At 34.3% G+C, this 14,999-nt stretch overlaps 2 protein-coding genes across 3 annotated transcripts in view; one reads left to right on the top strand and one right to left on the bottom strand.

Annotated features, from left to right (window-relative positions):
• The first annotated feature begins 1,639 nt into the window (after nucleotides 1–1,639).
• Nucleotides 1,640–8,067, top strand: LOC130625857 (uncharacterized). Its single transcript, XM_057440971.1, has 5 exons — nucleotides 1,640–2,243; nucleotides 5,917–5,961; nucleotides 6,128–6,229; nucleotides 6,695–6,802; nucleotides 7,337–8,067. The coding sequence occupies exons 1-5, from the start codon at nucleotides 2,201–2,203 to the stop codon at nucleotides 7,426–7,428; spliced, it is 390 nt and encodes a 129-aa protein (XP_057296954.1). The 5' UTR covers nucleotides 1,640–2,200; the 3' UTR covers nucleotides 7,429–8,067.
• A 1,069-nt stretch (nucleotides 8,068–9,136) lies between these two features.
• Nucleotides 9,137–14,999, bottom strand: part of LOC130626206 (protein polybromo-1-like) — a 33,035-nt gene continuing 27,172 nt past the window's right edge. For both annotated transcript variants that reach the window (XM_057441314.1, XM_057441313.1), the window contains 10 exons: nucleotides 14,865–14,885; nucleotides 14,610–14,681; nucleotides 14,459–14,524; nucleotides 13,007–13,298; nucleotides 12,552–12,612; nucleotides 12,118–12,210; nucleotides 11,274–11,557; nucleotides 10,810–10,947; nucleotides 10,417–10,621; nucleotides 9,137–9,960 (listed from right to left, as the gene is read on the bottom strand). In XM_057441314.1, coding sequence (XP_057297297.1) covers nucleotides 9,759–9,960; nucleotides 10,417–10,621; nucleotides 10,810–10,947; nucleotides 11,274–11,557; nucleotides 12,118–12,210; nucleotides 12,552–12,612; nucleotides 13,007–13,298; nucleotides 14,459–14,524; nucleotides 14,610–14,681; nucleotides 14,865–14,885 — 1,434 coding nt within the window. In that variant the 3' untranslated portion in view covers nucleotides 9,137–9,758. The remainder of the gene's footprint in view (nucleotides 9,961–10,416; nucleotides 10,622–10,809; nucleotides 10,948–11,273; nucleotides 11,558–12,117; nucleotides 12,211–12,551; nucleotides 12,613–13,006; nucleotides 13,299–14,458; nucleotides 14,525–14,609; nucleotides 14,682–14,864; nucleotides 14,886–14,999) is intronic.

A 14,999-nucleotide genomic window follows, 5' to 3' on the forward strand; every position in this document is an offset into this window, starting at 1 on the left:
GAGATTAGGATTACGTAATGTTCTAATATTAGCCCTAATGTCTCTTGTTTATTTCGGTTAGGTGTGAGGCCGATATTGATGCAAAGAGGTTAGTGTGTATGAAAATACATATAGATATATATAAACCATTAAATGCAATACTCAACCAATATTTTTGTTATCAATTCTTTGTTTGTATCCTTGCGACACTTATGTTATAGCTAATGTGTTAAGTTCCTTGTTTTTATTTGCCGTACATTTTGTGTCAATTCCTGTTGTTAGGTCACTTTACATTTTATTGTCAACTCTGTCGTCGTTCAACAAATGTAACAGGACAGTTGTTAATATTCTTTCCCTGTAGACCGTAGTAAGTCGACAAAAGGGTTCAAAAACAGAAATGGCCACACTAACGTTGTCTAAAAAAGTAAAACCTGTACTTTTCACCACTTTTATAATAAAGAAAGGATTTTTGTCTTTTTCAACACTTGAAACAGTATTTGTCTTTAGCGAATGAAATCCACGGAAATTCACCCGTCGCTACTTGAAGCTACCATTTTGAATAACAAACAGATAGACAGACGTACGGAACGCATTCCAACAACGATTCAAAATATAGAAAAAAAATAATATAAAATAATTTAAAATGTTGAGTAAAGTTTTATATTTCTTTTTTTAAAATAACAAGAATATATATTTCAATACGATGTCGCTTATACGAAGCTATTAAAAATTTTTTTTACCACATCCTGGTCTTCTATGATTTTATCGTCAAAATGGAAAAGCCAGTATTATGAAAAGGACGCTTATTATCTTCGGAAAATTAAACAGTTGTATACACGGGAGATTGTTTATTTGAATGACATGAAAAACTATTTTTACTAATTTAACATTGTTGTCAACATTTGTTTATTTTTTAACACAACAACAACAACAACAACAACAACATCAACAACAACAAATGTTTGTGGACGATGGAAAAAAAAATTAGTTGGCACAAAGTAACTAAATTTTATTCAAAGGGACTATAATTATATTGTTTTAAATATTTTATGGGATAACTGACAAATTAAAAAAGTGTAGACATCAATTTGAAGTTCACATTCCCCCCGCCCTTAATTTTTAAATATCATCCATAAATTCACAATCATCTAGACATTTACAGCCTGTTAAGCGTGTAGAGAAGAGATCTGTTAACGCCTTCTATTGAAAAATAATGAAATATTTAAACATCAAAGGATTTAACGTATACACTCCTTAACCTTTGATTGACGTTCAGTCTACCCTTCTCTATTGTCGTAAGTTACCCTGTGGTTATAAAGGTGTTAAGGTGCAAGATAAAACATGTGGCTAAACGAGTAGAAAAAATTCTTCTGAAAAAGGAGTTTGTTACACTTATCCACGATCACACCTGTAATATTATTTATCTAAAACGCTAAGTACGACTCTAGGTAAAAAAAATCGTTTAATGAAATCCCGTAGGAGAAAGAAATTTAATAAACGAGACAATTTTTTATCCAATTGTTGATGTCCATTATCATGTTGTTAGGGAAACAGGTCTCTAATTTATACTAAATTCAAAAAACAATCTACGGTGAAGAACCATTTGAAATTAACATTTTGCGCGTTAATCTTTTATTATGAATTTAATGAATTTTACTGGTTTAATCTGACCAAGTATTTTTTTTAATACATACATCATTATAGTTTACTCGCCAGAGTTTACAATAAAAAGAAGAAAAAATGAGTAATAAAAAAATGAAAAATGTGAGGAAAAAGACATGAATAAAATATAACCACCCTTAAAAACTTTTTCAGGAAGTTTGGATAAAGCACAGAACTCTCTACAAAAAACAAAGTCGACGGAAGGATCTTTTTAAACAATACGAAACTTTTCAAAACGCAAATATAAGAAGCTAATAACAAATATACACACATATATATATAAAATATATAAAATATATAAACACAAAAATTGCATTTTATTGATTCGATCACTTCAGAGAAGGAATTTCTAAAAATTAATAAATAAAAACGTTAAAGTCTTAAAAAAAAGAAGAAAAAATATTCACTTTCCGAACTCTAAAGGATAAGTTTAAAAGATTGATTAGCGGAGAATATAAAACGGAATATTCAACACTAAGATAAAAGTTTAGTGATATTGTGGAGTTCATCCTACATTGGCAAGGAATCGATTATCAGGAGAAACAGCCAAGGGAAAGTGATGGTTCACAAAAGTTTTCTTCACACTTTATGGATTCTACTAGGTAAGTTATATTTGATAAAAATATGGATATGTCCTGTGTGCCAAATGAAGTTTATAATATCTGCGTGCCGTTTAAAATATTCTCGGAAATTCCATACTGCAAGGAAAGCGGCATTCGAGTGTTTACAAACTGAATTTATTCGAACATGGCAACCTTTGGATCTCTTAACTATGAGCAGAATACACCACGTATCTGACAAGTAATTTCTATAAGTATTACGGAAATGTTCAAAAGATCGTAAAAATCATTTAAAAATGTTAAAAGTTTCAGTTAGTTTTTAGAGTTATCGGAATGATTTAAGTGAAAGAGTAAATGATAAAATAAATGTCGAAATGTCGACATTTTATAAGGAAAACACCCTTTTATTATTTTGAGGGGAAATTTTTTTGGTCAACGTAACATACACATTAGAACACTGAAAAAATACAAAAGAAAACTTGATCTGTGAAGGATGTTTTGCAAACTTATTTAAGTAATGCGCAATCAGGGTTAAAAGCTTCAAAAAAATACTCAAGGAATCCTGCAATGAATTCTCTTCTCAGATTACTTTGTCCCTGTGTAAAACATCAGCTGGAGCAAAGAAAACCTGTGAAAGAAAATGGAAAGATTTCGAATAATAATAGCCGTATTCTGTCTGTCTGTCCGCAAGAGAAATGTCAAGCTACGTATACACGAAATGCGGTATATGAAGGACGAGTGAACCCGTGGGTTTATTCGCGGGAGACTAACTAGTCTCTATAATAATAGCCGTATTTTGTCTGTCCCTGCGCGGACCCCCACTGAGTAAGTAAACCGTGCTACGGAAACACGAATATCAAATGCGATATATTTTTATCTACTTTGTTGCCACGGGTAAATTTAAAGGACGGGCGAACCCGTGGATTTTTCCATGGGCTAACGACTAGTCTAAATAATAACGACTTTATTTTGTCTGTCTCTGCGCAAAATGGTACTATGGTAGCGAGACACACGAAATACGGTAAGTAAAAGACAGAAGAACCCGTGGATTTAACCACTTGTTTCTGATTAGTCTCACTTTTCCAAACAAAAAACAAGACTTTTCGGCGGTAATAAGAAAGATCTCTTGCAGCTATGAGACGCCATGTCAATATTTATTTTACGCTTTTAAGTGGGGCGCCATGTGCGTTACTCGCCTTCATGGATAAGAAGAAAAAGGCGAAAAGTTGTATTCAAAATAAATTAATAAATCATGAAGAAAGAAAGAAAAACACCGAAAGTGGGAATAAAAAACGAAAACTCCCAATTTCACATAAATAAAACAGAGGAAATAGAATTTAGAAAGATTTTCCAGCCGTCTGTTATAGACTGTGTTTCTATTACTAATTATATACATGGGTCATTTATTTCTTATTTTACAGTTTTTTTTCTATTTCTATAATTTTTCGTGCGCAGAAATTCTCTAAGGAAAATCAATAAACAAATTAATTAATTAACAAATGACTCACTTTCTCCCCGACTATATTTTATAATGTAAATACATTTTTCTTTTGAATCTAGAATCATCAAATGTATATAAAAATACGTTTTTTTAAAAGAAATATACTTCCTGGAGTCAAACAACAATTATTCACAGAATACAATGAAACAAGACGGTTAAATTTTGAATTTCGCCGCCACAAGTGATCACGGTGGTTGTTTCTATATTAGAATCGCGTCTTTTGAGCTTATCAACATTCATTACTCACTGTTCACAGTACGGGCTTATGACTTGATCTCTACACTCTAATTTTTGTTTTTGTGGTAATGTTGTTGACCTAACCACGACCATTATTCCTGAACTAGTCGGTGGCCCGTTGGATAAATCCACGGGTTTACCTGTCCTTCATTTACCGCATTTCGTGTATCTTGCTACTGCGGTTACCATTTTGCGTGACAGACAGATAGGGTATTATAAAAGAGACTAGTCGTTAGTCCGTGGAAAAATGTCATTTAAATTAACCTGTTGCAACAAAGTGGACAAAAATATACCGCATTTGGTATTGGTGCGCATTTTAAAAATTTCGTGTTTCCGTTACGGGACGTGGATTTCGCGGAAACACAGAGAAAATACGGCTAATATTGAAGGGATTTGGCGACTTTTGTCGAAAACAACTGGCGAATTTCACACGCTCTCTATCCGAACCACGTGTGCGCAACATAACAGCTTCCCGGCTGCAGAGTAGTGACCATTCCATCCCTTTTGTCCGTGTATGAAAGATATATGGGGTTAGAGCCCAGTTTTAATACCCTTAAAATTTTTTAGCAAGATCCCCACAGATCTATCAATCTACTTTTTCAATTTTCTCAGTTGAAAGCACCTATTATCTCAAAATCAGTTAATTATAGAAAAAAAGAGTTGTAATTTTGTAAAAACAACTTTGAAACGTAACGCATCTCTTTCGTTCGCATCCTTGTCCTTATCGGCAAAACAAGTCGGTAAAAAATGTCGACAATAAAAAAGGCGTCAAAAAGTGACCAACTTTGGCACGGTGACCTGTATTCAACATTTTCTTTACTCATTGCACCCTAGTTAAGTTTTTTCGCTGATTTTTGTCTTAAACACTGCATCAAAATAAACCGTTCAAGTTTATATTTATAATTGAAATTGTTAATTATCCATTTTTATTTCAATATGCTTTAAAAAAACAAATTATTTTTTATGAATTATTACAAACGTTAGTTGGCACAATGTGTTTATGTTGGTGACATTTTGTCCGCAAAGAATGACTAAATGTTTTTGTGCAAAAGAATGATATTTTTACAGGACTTTTAAAAAGAAAATCTCGTCTGTTTTATGACCTCGAAAAATTATATTTTTATATCTAATATAAATTCACGAAAACATAAATTCATAAAATTATAAATTTAAATAACAAGTGCTAATAACACCCAATAAAGAAAAGTGTATTCATTATATCTTATTTTTTTTCATTATAGATTACTCTTTCTTGTTTGTGCGAAATTAAACATGTAATTGGTAAAATCAATATTTTTTTCGAAAATGACACTTTTCTAATTTTAAAAATCGATAACGCGAAACCCAGTTAATTATTAGAATAAGCATAAGCCTTTAGGGGAGCGTATATTAGAGAAGGGCGTTAATAAGCAAGGGCGCTTATTTACAAAAGTCAACTTCTTCTTCATCAAAGTCAATTAAATTCTCTTCAATATGGCATCGTCAACGTCCGAATCAGTTGGCTTAAAGGAGATTTCTAACAAAGTCCTCTTTTATCACACTAGGGAGGTTTGAAAAAGAGGGCGTTTATATCATATTTTTACTTTTAGAGGGGGCGTTTATATCATTTTTTTACTTTTAGAGAAGGCGTTTATAAGAAGTTAGCGTTTAAATAAGCTCGGGTCTTTATTGGGGAGCATACGGTATCTCATGTTCTATTATACGCATGCGCAATATGTTTTATTTCCGTTATTTCAGCATATATTTGCAAAGATAAATTCAAAACAAATTCAAATACTGCTGACGTATTAAAATGATTCCGCTACACGTATTTCCACCTTTAAATTTTGACAATACAAGTTAGACCAGCTCACCAATAGTTATTTGCCACAGAAATCCTCCGTTTTAGCAAGCAAGCGAAATCTGTGAAGGGGAAGTCAAACTCTTGCGTAACCTAAATCCTTTTGTACCTCTGATTTTCTTGTATTTTGTTTTTAGTGGGTCTAATAGTGATCGAAGCAGTAAAGCTTTCAAATAATAATGGTAGGTCTAACATTCTGTTATTTCTTTACCTTTTTATTATTTCATTCATTCATTCATTCATTCATTCACGGGTCATTCGCATAAATTAGATGCATACGTGTTTGTAGTTCAGGATTTGAGCAGAATGGGACTTTGATTGCATTTTAATTATTACTTAATTTTTTAGTGGAGAAAAAAACATTCTGCGAATTATCTGCATCAAAAAGAATGTTACATAGTCTTGGTATAAACTCTCTAGCGTCATCATGTTTGTTGAAATCAAAAAGAGGTGAGAAAATTTTGTACATAAACTCTTTCTCTCAGAACACTCACAACGAAGAACCAGAGGAAAACCACAGAAAAACCACAGAAAAACCACAGAAAAACCAGGGAAAAACCAGAGAAAAACCAGAGAAAAACCAACCAGGCAATCAAAATGAAAACAACAACAAACAAGAGTAAACAACAAATTTTTTTCAAGTGACCAACGCCGTCTCTTTAATTAAAGTATTTCAAATTGAATTGAATTTTATCCAAGGGTACAACTCCTCAACGTGACATTAATAAATATATGTTGTTTTGCTTAAACAAATTTTAAAGACTTTCGATAAGAATTTGTCATATAAATGTCTTGATCTCAAAACTCTGGTTAACAACTATATTAAAAGACACAACGTAACGATGCATACAATCTAACTATGGCAAGCAAATGGAGAAATTTAAAAAAAAATTATTTTCTGTTTTCCATGTTTAGATATCGCTCATTTAGTCAGCAGTTATTTGGAAAGGGAGTTATTTCCAGAAAAAAGAGATCTAGTCGATGAACTTGAAGATTATATAAAAAAAGAAATGTTTCACAAAAGTAAGTATGAGCAAAATGGATTAAAAAATTACTATTAATGTTAATAACAAATGTAAAAGTTCTAAAGAAACTCAAAAGTGATTACATTTCACTGCAATGTTTTGATTCTGTGTTGAGAACAGCATGTTCATGTCCGCTTTCTCGTAGACCACTGTAATTAGAAATCGTTCAGAAAAGAATCTTCCTTCTGAAAATAGAAAGAAGGGTTTAATTTTAGTGCCTTTTGAATCTTGGGTTTTAAGAAAAGGTATACGTCCTATTAATGGGCATTTTACCCTACGTGGACCTGCTTTTTCTATCTTGTAAATTTTAGAAGTTCTCTATATATGCCAGTAATATATGCCATCGAATTATATCTTTATCATTTCAACCATCATCAGATATCCTTTGCATGTTGAGATTCGCAAAAATTGATAAAACTTTAAATTGTTTATTTTTTAGCATAGAAATAATTGGGGACCATTTTCCTGTTTACAGATACATGCAAAGTACATCGTTTCATTATAAAAAAATAATGTTTATATTATTTTTCAGGAGGAAGTTATTGCTGTAGTCCGCGATGTGACAAATTTATGATGAGGATGGGAACACCAAATGCTGCATTAGTTCAATGCAACAATGGTTGATCGCATGTCGACACTCTTATTTTACAATTTGATATTTTTTTAGTTTGATTTTTTTAAGAAAATTTAATTTAGTAGGATAATGGATTATTGTTATTTTTTTTTCAAGACAAGACCTTTAAATTTGCCCAATCCCAATCGACTACCACCGCAGTTATTCGATCCTGTATATGTCTTCTAAAGCCGATATGAAATTTCGAAGGCGTGTGCTTTTGAAATTCATAAGTGAGCGTTATAATGTCAAGCTGACTAAAATAATAGTTTATAATTTTTCCCCGTCGTCGTCGTCGCTGCCATCGTCGTCGTCGTGATGTTGCTGTCATTGTCGTTGTCATTATCGTCGTCGCTACAATCGTCGTCGTGGCCATCATCGTTATCGTCGTTGCCATCGTCTCCGTAGCCGTCGCCGTGGTAATCGTCGTCATCGTTATTGTCGACGTCGATATGTATAAATAATGAGTCAGCCTGCGTCACAAAGCTCCATGGTGCTTTTATAAAGTTATTGAAGAAAAATTTAATTATAAGGGTGTCTTCGTTGCGTTACCATACGAACAAGATTTGTGGACCACATTTATACTTCTCAATTACTTATTATATATTTTAGTTTTATATACGATAATAAAAACTTGATGTAAAATATAACCGTATTTATCAATTTCTCTTTCCAAAGCCGTAGAATGAAACGCTGATTTCGTCTTACCTAATTTCAAACAAAAATCTGAACCAGTAAATTAATGATTTATAAATTTACTAACTAGTCGTTAGCCCGTGGAAAATCCACGGGTTCGCCCGTCGCAGCTAAGCTACCATTTTCCGTGACAGACAGACAGACAGACGTATACGGGCATTATGATATAGATCCATAATTTGAGCATAAAGTTACTTCATTACTTACACAGCAAAAATGAGCAGCCTTCAAAATATAAACGAGTTTAAGATTATGTGTATCAAGTAAAAGAGAAAGACAGAATTTTTATTAAAAAAAATTGATAAATTGAGAAATCTGGTAAAGGAATTAGTGAAACACTGCATAGAATCTTTCCCAGTTATGCAGCCATATATGCAGCCATATATGCAACCAGCGTCAAAAATATTATGAGTATCACAAAAATTAATACTGGGAAAAGAACTATATTAGATTTTACGATAGCTACAATTTCTCTTATATTTATCGGAGCCGAATATACACCTTATAGCCGGCATTATTCCAAAACACTAGCTTAGGTACTGGTCGCGTGCTTAAAAATCTACAAATCTGTCTACAAATCGAGCTGGTTTGTGTCCGCTGTATCTGACAACCAAAAAGATAGTGTTTAACATATTTCCAAGTTTTTACATAATTCGCATATAAAAACATGCCCAAAAATCCGAAAACAATCGGGAAATCGGATTATTCACGTGTCTAAAATTGAGCGATTCTCCCTTGAAATAAAGTTGTGTTGTAAGTTTAAATTCTATATTTTCCCGACTATAAGGACTTCATAAAGATTATTAGGGTAAGTGTCGAGTAATAGTCCAAAATTTAACATGAAGATAAATATTAAAAGCCAATAAATATTATAACCATGCAGCGTTGTAAAAAGGGGTTGTTAAAAAACGCGGCAGCGGTTGCGGCCGGATAGGGTAGATTTTGGATCTGCTTTTATCAGTGCCAACTGAACTTTGACACGATTCGACGGGAACGGGGTAAACGACTAAGGACTAAACTGAGTGTAATTTACATCTTTTTCTTTCAAGCATAAAATCTTTTCTAAATAAACAATGAATGATATATAATAAATAAACCCTACGATTAACTAAGTAATTACACGTTATGTTGTTAAGAAGAGGATACCAAACAAAGTCACCAAACAATTTTTGACTCTAAAGATGTCTGGTTAGGGTTATGCTAACTGGCAAATAAGAATTTCCGAAAACTGAGTTGCTGTCTCGTTAATAAATCCACGGGTTCGGCCTTTATTTACCGTATTTCGTGTGCCTCACTACTGCGATTACCATTTGGCATGACAGACAGACGTAAAGGGTGTTATAATATAGATAAAGCGGACACACAGACAAAATACGGCTATTATTAAAGAGATTAAAGAGATACCTTTATTGAAACAGAGCTCGTATTTCAACTTATAATTCCGGATTGTTCAATTGAGACAGTGAAAACAAAAAATAAACTTCCTTTAAAAGCGAGTCAAAAGCTACATCTTTCACACCATCCAAAGCGCGCGAAAATGACTTCAGATTAAATTTTACAAAATAAAACTAAAAAAACGTTCGTAACACAAACAAATAAATTAAGAGTGTCGCTTCATACCCGTTTCGACAAGGTAACGACATATTCACACATATTTCGATAAGGTTACCGCATCTCGTAACATGTGATCTCGTAACGCCCACAACGCATCTACAGCGGAATCGTAACCGTGGTCTTTGTTCAACCAGTGCGTTGGTAAGGGGTTGTTTGGTTTCGGGTGCGGTGTCGAAGACTGTTCACTCCAATGACTTAAAGCTGTTTTATTATCTCGTAGACCTTCAATGTACCTGATTGAAAAATATAATAAGTTTGACGAAAAATAACAAACAAACAAACAAACAAACAAACAAAACTTAAACATAAACATGAAGTACAGCTTAATTCTTAGTGTTTAAATCAAGAAAAGGCTAAATGTCATAATTTTAAAATTCGTTTATTAATCCGTCACTCGTTAAATGCTCCGTTGATGCCTAATATTCCGTCACCCGCGTCAAATATTCCGTCACTCACCAAATACCCCACATCACTTTCGTCAGTACAAAACATTAAAAATAGAATTTATTCGAGATTGCATTTTAATAAAATTGGCTATATCTAGCACGAAAAGGATTCAAAGTCGCAAGAAAGGGTGCGTGTTAACCCCAGCATTCTAAGGCAATAAAAAGTTTGGAAGGTTGAAGTAAACAATCCAAATTTTTATCGGTCTTCCGCTATACTAAAGAAATCCTTATCAGTGCTCCTACCTGAGATAGGCTTCAGAATGACGAAGTTTCATCGTAGTGGGCGGCGGTGCAACAAACACAGGTTCCTCCTCTTCTTGTGGCTTCTCTTGTTGTTGCTGAACAAGTTGTTGAACTTGCTGTTGTAGAGACTGGATTTGTTGTTGCTGACGTTGCACTTGCGTCAGCAACATTTGTTGTTGTTCCACCGACAAACTTTGTGGCGTTCCTACACAAAGAAGAATGTTACACGTTATATGAGACTTTTAGTTCAAATTTTAGAAAACGCGAAAAGTCTTCCTAACATATATATTCTGTACGTAACAATAAAAATTAACTACTTTGGTATTAATATTTACGTTTAAAATTTAGATTACAGGAGGTGTAGTTACTCTATATAAGCCTGTTTCTACCTACCTGGTTGAGGTACAGGTGGTTGAGGTGGCTGTTGGATGGGTGGAGTCATACCAGGTGTACGTACAGGTGAAGAAGCAGCCAGCATTTGACCTCTAGCTTGTAGCATCAGCTGTTGTTGGTACATTTGCTGCTGCACTACTGATGAGAAAACAGAAGAAAAACTCCTCTATATGGTATGAATAAAAAACAAGTGATACAGAAAAAATCTTTGACAGAACAGATCTGTCTTTCAATTTCTTAGGAAATTATATAGTTCTGATTGACCATTTAAAATATAAAAATGCTCGACATAAATTTGCTGATATTCCACAAATTTAATGTTGAACAGTGACGTCACAGCAGTGTTGTATTACTTATATCCAGCAGAATTTTAAATTATTATTTTTTATAAAATATAAATAATAATAATTTAATTTCGGCTTTTTAACATGAAGAAATCAAAAGAATTATTTGCCAGTACCAACCGTGCTGAGGGAGTTGCTGCCCGTTCATGCGAAACGGTGGAAACATCCCAGCATGTATTTGCATTGGTCCACCATTCGGAATGTTCGGTGCAGCCAACGTAGGTGTATTCTGAAACATGCCGATGGCTTTTTGCTGAAGCATTGCTTGATGTTGTTGGTTTTTCATAGGATTGGAAGGAGAGAGGGATGACACAGTGGAGGAGGCTCTTGATGATGGCCGTTCTGAGCCTTCACTACCATTTTTAAAACCGTCATCGCATGATTGATGTCGTGGAAAATAAAACCTAAGTAAAAAAAATATAAAAACGTCACGATGCTGTTATTAAGACATGTAAACAAAAACTAAAAAACTGAACTTAAAATCAAATTGGCAAAAAAAAAAAAAAAAAGATTCGCATGTATCCATAAAAAAATGATAAACTTAAATTTGAAAATACATCAAGAAAATAAAACCAACAAAAGAACCGGAAGGAGCTAGAGTAGGGCAATTCAGTTTAAAAAGAGTTGTTCAAAAATGCTTAGATAATGCAGGCTCAACACAACTGCTTTACATTTAGTAAAGAAGGCAGGACTTCGTGAATTAGAGGACAGGAAAAAGAACTCGCCTACGTATTTAAAAAACGATAATTTTAAGTGATAGGGTATACCCTAAAAAACGTTTTTTGTATATTTATTTAGCTTATTTATTTTGGTTTCTTTTTTCAGCTTGATGGACACGTGTGAATAAAAGAACACGCATAAAGGTAACTATAAACCTTGCAGACGTGGTGTTGTTTTTTCATTTTTAAATTCTTACACAAAGAAGAATAGGCTTCTGATATTTGCTAAACAACATTTCACTTACTTGCTCTTCTCACTTGTTGAAATCTTTGTTTGTTTACATTTGAAGTGAATCTCTCTGATGTGACGCACTAACCTCGAATGATTACCAAACGGTCTGAAGAAGAAAATACATGAAAAGTAAGGGAAAGGATATAATTGAGTTTATTATTTGCAAATGTTATAAAGCATAGACACTTCAGTGTATGGAACACTGTTTTCAACGTGGCTTCTGCATCGTGAATGTATACATTAGGTATAAATCGACATCCAATCGACCTACCCTTTTTGTTTCACATGGCATGGGTTGACCCATAGCTAAGGTTAAGGCAGTTTCTAAACATGCTCGCACTGTGGACTGAATCACAGATCTCGTGATTATGAAGTAAACACGATAACTACTCGATCAGGCTCTCTTTTTACTTATTGCGGTTTATACTAAGCTTATGTCACACTTACTGCTTTTCATGCTTCTTTCTGTCACAACTTCTCCATTCACATTTATACATACCAGTAGACGCTACAAATAGAAAATAAGAACTGGTGGAAAAGCATGTGAAGATGGAGAAAGTAGCTTGTACAGTTGTAGTAACTTTGCTAATGATTTAACTTGCAGAGAAAATACAGAGAAAATAGCTCAAAGGTTCAATTGCCAGAACAACACGTAGCATTACTTGTCATTGTGGGTCATTTGAAGGGAACAGTGCAGTAGGATTTTATATTGCCAACCAAATGCACCGGCCAGAGATAAAACAACTAAAGGTGGGTTTCCATTATAGTTAGTTATTTTCGTGCAACACTTGTTGCGAAACATCTTATGCGTCGCTTTGTTGTATGTACAACACGTGCTTCCATAAAGTTGTAACAGTGGCAAGACTTTTTATGTTAATAGAAACCGCCCTTTAGCAACATACCTGACTTAAATATGTGTGGTCCTTCTATTACGTGTATTATAAGATCCTGCATATCTTCAAATTGATATTCACAGTGTGACCACTGACATTCGAACACATACAAAGACTCTACCAAGCCCTGCGCTTTTGCTCTGCTTTTGTAGACTTCCTTTTCATCAATAGTCAAACCTTCCCACCTTTCGTTGGTTTTAGATTGTATTTCATCCACAGAAAGTTCTGGACTTTCCTTCATTAACTGCGCTGCGTATTCCTTCTTCATGAGAGCATAGCCAACATCCTCGCTGACTTCAGGCTAGTTAGATATATGAAAAGAAAAAATAAGGATATCTTTACAAACAAAAATTGATTTTAAAGTCTAACGACATCTGTTAACATTATTATTTTATGCTAGTTGTAATCAGCTACTGTTTGCTATTACTATGATTTTTATATATATTATATATGACTAGTCGTTAGCCCGTGGAAAATCCACGGGTTCGTCCGTCCTTTTTATACCGCATTGCGTGCTTCTCGCTATTGCGCAGCTAAGCTATCATTTTGCGTGACAGACAGACAGACAGACGTATACGGGTATTACTAGTCGTTAGCCCGTGGAAAATCCACGGGTTCGTCCGTCCTTTTTATACCGCATTGCGTGCTTCTCGCTATTGCGCAGCTAAGCTATCATTTTGCGTGACAGACAGACAGACAGACGTATACGGGTATTACTAATCGTTAGCCCGTGGAAAATCCACGGGTTCGTCCGTCCTTTTTATACCGCATTGCGTGCTTCTCGCTATTGCGCAGCTAAGCTATCATTTTGCGTGACAGACAGACAGACAGACAGACAGACGTATACGGGTATTACTAGTTGTTAGCCCGTGGAAAATCCACGGGTTCGCCCGTCCTTTTTATACCGCATTGCGTGCTTCTCGCTATTGCGCAGCTAAGCTACCATTTTGCGTGACAGACAGACAAACAGACAGACAGACAGACAGACAGACAGATAGACAGACGTATACGGGTATTATAATATAGATATATATTTTGGGTTCTGTAAGTCGATTATTATTATTATTCCGAATATTTATACAGGATATAACCACTTCAGTGTTGGAAACACTATTATCAACGTAGGCCCTGTGTTTTGAATATATACATTAGGTATACACCGGCATTGCCTACCCAATCTCCCTCACATGGCATGGGTTGACCCGTAGCTGTGATGAAGACACTTGCTAAACATGCCCACGCTGTGAAACGAACCACGGACCTCGTGATTACCAAGCGAACTCCATAACCACAACGCCACATGCCACATAAAGAGGTTGATTTGGCAAGTTTTTGCGATTAGAAGTATCGAGTAATTATATGAGTGATGGGGATAAGCGCACACAATGAATTAACTTCCATAACTTCAAACACATATTTTATCAGCAATAAATATATAAATCAAAGCAAAACCAGACGTACCTCTTTTTGGATGGACGTATCACTTTCCTTTTGTTCAGGTCCAGAGGTTAGCCATAACGACGGTCGCTAAGGTAAACAAAGGAGAGATAACAGTGATATTTCAATGCAATGATCTTATCATTACAGAACGCAAGATAGATCATTAACTCACCCGTTTCGGGTTTACTGGCTGATCAAAATACCAGTATTCATCATCTCGGATGTGCGAGGGGAGAGTTTGTCGCTAAAAGGAAAGAAAAGATTCCAAAAATAAAGCGGAACAAAAAATTACGATGATGTTCAGAAATGCGACAATCATTTTTTTACTACGAATAATCTTCAGAACTGATGATAGAAAACTTTCTCGGTTTTATAACTCATCAAACTCTCTGTAAAACAACTATTGTAGCACAAACAACTTTCATACCAGACTCTTTCTGTAGAATTTCTAAAAAACAACAAAATGGAGTGACTACATCAACTTGTCTCATCACTTCTGCCTTAAGTTATATTAAATTTTATGGTTTATTTTACGTCACATTTGTTAAACAATGTTTTCTAT

The sequence above is a fragment of the Hydractinia symbiolongicarpus genome, chromosome 14 (genome assembly GCF_029227915.1).
Source record: "Hydractinia symbiolongicarpus strain clone_291-10 chromosome 14, HSymV2.1, whole genome shotgun sequence".
Classification (NCBI taxonomy): domain Eukaryota; kingdom Metazoa; phylum Cnidaria; class Hydrozoa; order Anthoathecata; family Hydractiniidae; genus Hydractinia; species Hydractinia symbiolongicarpus.

Bases quoted from the DNA above. Each gene is read 5' to 3' on its own strand.
- LOC130625857 (XM_057440971.1), top strand. From the start codon at position 2,201: ATGGTTCACAAAAGTTTTCTTCACACTTTATGGATTCTACTAG. The intron at 6,230-6,694 runs GTGAGAAAATTT...TTCCATGTTTAG, and splicing joins TTTGTTGAAATCAAAAAGAG to ATATCGCTCATTTAGTCAGC. The intron at 6,803-7,336 runs GTAAGTATGAGC...ATTATTTTTCAG, and splicing joins AAAAGAAATGTTTCACAAAA to GAGGAAGTTATTGCTGTAGT.